The 6199-nt window shown below is 38.2% G+C and overlaps 1 protein-coding gene across 4 annotated transcripts in view; it reads left to right on the forward strand.

Moving 5' to 3' along the window:
* The window catches only part of TBC1D4 (TBC1 domain family member 4), a 108629-nt gene that overhangs the window by 5364 nt on the left and 97066 nt on the right, over positions 1-6199 (forward strand). For all 4 annotated transcript variants that reach the window (XM_017725829.1, XM_017725831.1, XM_017725830.1 and 1 more), the window contains exon 2: positions 2866-2964. In XM_017725829.1, the coding sequence (XP_017581318.1) occupies positions 2908-2964 (57 nt within the window). In that variant the 5' untranslated portion in view covers positions 2866-2907. The remainder of the gene's footprint in view (positions 1-2865; positions 2965-6199) is intronic.

Genomic DNA, 6199 nt, shown 5'->3' on the forward strand with positions numbered 1-6199 from the left:
AGATGAGCACAAAGATTTCCAGTTACATAAACAACATTCAGCATTTTAATGATAACAATACATACCTTATATTGCATATTTGCAGCAGTTTAAATCAGTAACTTAATTATACTGACATTCCTGCATTATGACTTTCTCTTTAAATAGTATATTGCATTTGGGGCCTATTCTCATTTTACTCTTCCCAGTTTATACATCTCTCAGGGAGATTTTTCTAGATCTGTATCTTGATCATAGAAAAAGCATATGCATTTCTCTATCCAAGGTTTTCATGCTGTTTGACCACTCTAAAATCCTTCTTCCATATTTTGTTATGCAGCCTAGTTATCAGTGTCTTTATGCCACATTTAGGAGTATGCTTCTCAGCCACTGAAAGTGGCCTGGGAGCTTAATGCCCCTGTTAATTACCTCTGAATCTGAAAAGTCATGTTCAGATGTTCTTGGTGTTACTGAAGCTGAAAATAATTTTTCTGTTTCCCATGAATGTCATTGCTGCTGAGTCTTTGGCAGTTTACAGGTGTTTGTAAAAAAATACTCATCTGAGAGCTTGCCCAAATGAAAGCAAGACAGGCTTCCTTCCCAGTGATGCTTCTGAACAGGGAAGTCCAGGATGCTGCAACCAGACATGAAGCTTCAGAATGGTACTCAAGTTTACATTTAAAATGAGGAATGCAGTCGCGTGTCTGGCATGAATCACTGGTGTGCTGTGCCACACTGCTTCTCGCAGTTGGGAATGTGGGGAGAGATGAGAGATGCTCAGCAGTCAACAGAGTCAAGACAACAGATGTCGATTTACCTAGGAGAGAGTCAAGGACGATGAGAAAGAGGATTAAGGGATTCCCATCTGTTCTTTTTTTATGTTAGCAGATACACTGGCACCATTCTTGGTATTGTGTTGGGCCTACCAGTGCCCCGTTGTTCATGCTAAGCTGTACCTTCTTTTACCACACATACAGTATGAAGTGGAGAAGCTACAATAACACTTTAATAGTGGTACACTTGAAGTCATAATGGAATTTGCATTTTCCTCTTGAGGAGGCATAATTTGTGCCCTTTGAAGTACTCTTGCCTTCCAAAGCAACTCTCTTCCATGTGATTTCTGCACTCTACTCAAGATTTGCTAACCTTTCTAGCCTGTGGTTCATCCTTTGTGTTCATCATAATATATTTGTGAAAAAATATCAGTATGGTCCTTTTAGCTTTGGCAATGACAAGAAATTCTCTTAGTTTCCATTGCTAGAGAGTTGGAGCAGACCAGGATCCCTTCCAAATCCCAAATGAGGTAGATGTAGTAGGCACTGTTACGGAGAGAAGTAGACTGCAGCAGTCACAGTACTTCATCTCTTCCTCCTCATTTTTTTCTCTTATTTGTATGTTACTGCTACTGCAGTGGCTGGGGAATAGTAGAGAAGTAAATGGCTCCTTTTTATAAAAGCAGAAATAATTGGGAAGTTCTTGCTGCAGAAGTTGCTCTACCTCCTGCAGTAACTAACTTTGCAGCTGATCTGAGCTGCTGACAGCCACCAAACTCTGTATTACCTCAACAACAGGGATTGTAGTAAGATGATGTGACACACTTCTGGGGGGCAGGGGCCTTATTATAAACAAAACAAAACAAAAACCCCAACAAATTTCAAATGTTTCCACATGGAAAGATTCTATGATCACACAGGACTCCAGATTAAAACTTAGTTTTAAAGAAAATGCATTGTGGTTCTTCACTGCATTCAAAGTCTTTTGTCCTGGAAAGTTTCATGGGATGACTGTGATATGAAAAAATGACTTAAGTAAGAATCTTTCCACAATCAAATTTCTCTTTGAAGAGGAAATAAAATAATTTAATGCATTGTCTCTCTTAATCGGTGCTGCATTAAATGGAATAACAATAACTGAACACAGACATAAAATGTGGCAGGTTGCTTTAAGTTCTAGAGATGTTTATGAAATTTCTAGATAGGAATTATTCTCTTACGAACTTTGCTCATTCCAGTTCCCCTAAATCTGTTTTGGAGTGGGTCTTATTGGCAGAACAAATTCTAATCTGTCATTTTGATCAAAAAAGATTAGTGTGATTTACGAAGAAAACACCAACACCAACCCGCCTTTTATCAGATTAATTTTTCATCATTTTTATTGTTTACAAACTGCAGCAATTGTCCCCTGCTATTGACATATCTCTACAAGACCCATATGTCCTATTCAAAACTTTGGCATTGCATTTTTATCTATTGTAATCTTTATACATCCTGCCAAATACACAATTTTCGTTATTTCTAGTGAGGTTTTTTATGTACTTTAAAAGAGGAGGCACCAGAGTTTCTTTAGCAGCTCAAGCTTAAAGCCCTGGTAATAGGTCCAGTCTACTGAACTTTCTAGTACTTCAGTTACATTTCCAGAAGTTATTTCATTACAGTCTTCAAATAAGCCCCAGTAGTTGAAATTAATTAAATGGTTTTAAAAGTAAAAATGCCTATATCTCAGATCTTACAAAAAAGGTGATCTTAAAGTAAAATAAAATATGACTAGTTTAAACTAATGCAAATATGGAAATGGACCTTGAATTCTCAGACAGTTAAGTGAGATCATTCTTAGAAAAGCAATTGAATCAGAAGCAATTTCAGCTTCAGGGCATATTACTGAAATAACAGTCGAAGGTGACTGAAGTTATGCATAAATTATGGGATTGTAAAGTCAAGCCTACAGCTTCTCTAATAACTTGATATTTTTTTTGCAACTAAAATTGTGGCTAGAAAGCTTAAGGGGATGGATAATTACTAGCAATTAACAGTCTGATCATGTGAGATGCTGAGGTCTCTCCGCTGCTTAAGAAGTTACTGAGAGCTGTGGTTGCTTACCATTTTGCAGGTCTAAATCCTTTAACACTGAGTATGAACTGAAGATCCAGATATGATATCTGAAATGGCTGCTGTGGTGCCATGTGCAGAAACAGCATATATTATCAAGGTATGGTCTTACAGAACTAAACATACGTCCTCTAATAAACAGAAAGAAAATACATTCTCTGTTTTATTTGGAAAAATAACCCCTACATGTAATACTCCATTGACAAGCATATCAAATCCAAAATGTTCAGAGGCACTTACATTTAATTAACTTTATCTGTGTTTGGTCACTTCAATAATATGCCTTAATTTAAGAGGTTTTACATCTAAAGTCTATGTTTGGAACAAAAGCCAATGGCAGGTTATCAGCAATCCAAAAAAGTCTGATTAGGTCTGTGTTTGGTTTCACTTGACAAACTAAGCATGCACTTGCAGCACATGCTATGGCCACTATTGCCCATAGTACTTTATGTACTTCAGATCTTCCAGTACAGTGTTGCCTTTGGATTTTACAGTTTGTTTCAAGAAGCGTGGTCAATGCTAACGCTAATGATAATAATAAAAAAGGAATTGTTAAAAAATTGTGGCTTTTCACCAGAGACTTTGTCTGTCATGTCTCTGGCATGGGTGCTGCGTTTACACTTCTGTTTGGGATGATCTGGAGAGAAACAGTTTTTTCATCAAGAATAGACATATTTTCAAAGCTCTGTGGATTATTATATTTTCAAAGGGCTGTGGAAAGTTGCTTTTTTCTCTGTCCCAAAGTTTTTGATTCCCATGAACTGAGCTATAAGGATTATATATTTTATGCTAATTCCTAACTACATTTTGTAAAGAATTAGAGAAAGATATTTTTTCATTATCATTATAGTTTAAACACTAGAAATTACATGAGAGTCATGTCAGATGTCATGGGCAAAGGAATACTATGCTCAGTATGAGAGAAATTGGAATTTTAAACTTAGAGGTGCATGAAATCTTACAACTGAAAAGAAATGAGAAAAGGGGAAAAGGGGACCAACTTCAAGAAGAAAAGTTATACAACAAAAGGACTGACTTCCTACTGAAACACTCTTAATGAGAAGGGGGGATATAAAGTGTTAGGCAATTAAAGGATAAGAAATGATGAAGTAGATGCATAAAAGTAATGGACAGCTAAAAGGGATTACTATGAAGAATCAATTCATAGAGACGTAAGCTGAAGCAATAACAAAGCACGAAAACTTTGGATTAACATCTGAGAATTTGACTTTGAAGGTAGTTAAAATATTAGTGGTAGCATTTATATAAATTAATTTCATCTTCTAAGGGATTTGAATAAAGAATTCAGTAATAAAAATAAATTAAGTCAAAATAACCAGATCTCATATCATATTAAGCAAATTACCCAACAGAAAGAAGAAACAAATAGCTTTACAAAACAGGTACAATGGTGACAACTGAAGAATTTCACATTCATTTTTCAAATTTTAGAACTTAAGTTCTACCTGGTAATTTGCAATAATTGAAGTACATCCTTAATCAGCTGAAAACAGCTCTGTAACATCTTCAAGTGAAGACTTCTTGTTGCATTTGTATGATGCAAGAACATCAAGGCATCTGTAATTGCTTAAAAGATTTTTTTTTTGCTATTTTAATGTGTTTGCATGACTGTCTTCAAGTTTTCTGATTGTTATTAATTATTTGTATTGCCATAGCACCTAAAAGTCTAGGTGGCTGTCCACAAACTGGCTTTGGTAGGTCATATACAAACATAAAACAAAAGGGATCTAGTAGTCCCAGAGATGGTGTTGGTAAGCAGCCGCAGCTATTCAGTATGTTGCAGCCTCCCCCTTAGGCTTCATTGGAGCAATGCTTCATTGGAGCCATTTAATGATGATCCCATCTGAAACCATTGCAAAAGAAAGTATGCAGGGGTTTTACCGCTGCTCTAGTGCAAGCCCAGTGTTTAGTTCACTTCCCAGGTAGGTTAAATGGGTCTTTGCGCTCAAGTGACTGAATTGCAGCTTCACGCTCTAGATGAATTGCCTCACCAAGCATCCCCAAAAAGGCCGAGTAGTGTTGCTGCCCTCTTCACCCCCGAGCAGTCATTCCCGCTCCCTTTGTGCCAACAGCGCTCTCTCTATAAGTGCTGTCACTTAAATTAGAGGCAGCTCACAGAACTGAACTGGCAGCATTAAACCAGTGCCAGCACTGCCGCCAGGAACCAAATAGCTCCTCTTCCAGGTGCACTGGTAAGAGGCTCACAAATTGTCATTCTGCAATGCTGTTGCACAAAATCTTAAATGCCATTCTCAGCCAAAGGGTTAGTACTAACTGTGCAGAGTGAGGGACAAGAAATTTTTTAGGTTTGTGATCCACAAAATTTGGCCCTTATTTTTCGAATTACCCTGGCTGTAAAATCTACTGTACAGCAATGCAGTTCAGATGATCAAGTGTGTGAAAACAGTCAGTTTGGGAAAGCAATTCCAGTCTGGCTTTAACTTGTACCACTGTAGCACATATTAAAGCTGGTTCATATTCATATGAACATATTCAGCCTGCATAAGACTTTGTGCATTAGCTCCACTGTCCTAAGGGACATTGTAGGAGGTCCCTTAAGGCTTGTAGGATGCCATGATAGAATATATATTTGAGGTCTTACCGAGCAACAATATTAAGTTGAAAATTACAACTGATAAACCAGAATGCATAAAGTAGCTGGTTAAACTGGGAAAAAAAGAGCAAAGTTGTTTGTTCAGGAAATGAGCAGAGTGGTTTGTAACAGTATGAAAATACCGCAAATGCGACAGTTTTTGTCAGTTCAGACTACTGTGGGCTGTGACCGGAGTGCTACATGACCCTTCTCTGCACAAATAATCATGCAGTCTCAAATTACACGGAGTAGCTCTTCAGCTCAAGCTACAGATGTTCTATTTGTAGGCAGGGTTAAAACGGTGGCCGTAACAACGTGTACTGGGAGTTACCGCCGCTGCAGCTACGGATTTAAACAGGGGGGCACTCGCTACAACTGGTAATTACCAAAAGGCTACGGATGCTGTGTGGCTGGCAAAGCTTTGTCCAGCTACTTTCTCAGGTAGAGGAGACTAGTTACTAACATCTACAGTAGGTGGCGGATTTGTCGTAGACAAGAAATGTGGCCGTAACAACGTGTACTGGGAGTTACCGCCGCTGCAGCTACGGATTTAAACAGGGGGGCACTCGCTACAACTGGTAATTACCAAAAGGCTACGGATGCTGTGTGGCTGGCAAAGCTTTGTCCAGCTACTTTCTCAGGTAGAGGAGACTAGTTACTAACATCTACAGTAGGTGGCGGATTTGTCGTAGACAAGAAATGTTACCGCGATAGCGATGCG

Source organism: Corvus brachyrhynchos, unplaced genomic scaffold (assembly GCF_000691975.1).
Source record: "Corvus brachyrhynchos isolate BGI_N302 unplaced genomic scaffold, ASM69197v1 scaffold121, whole genome shotgun sequence".
Taxonomy (NCBI): Eukaryota; Metazoa; Chordata; class Aves; order Passeriformes; family Corvidae; genus Corvus; species Corvus brachyrhynchos.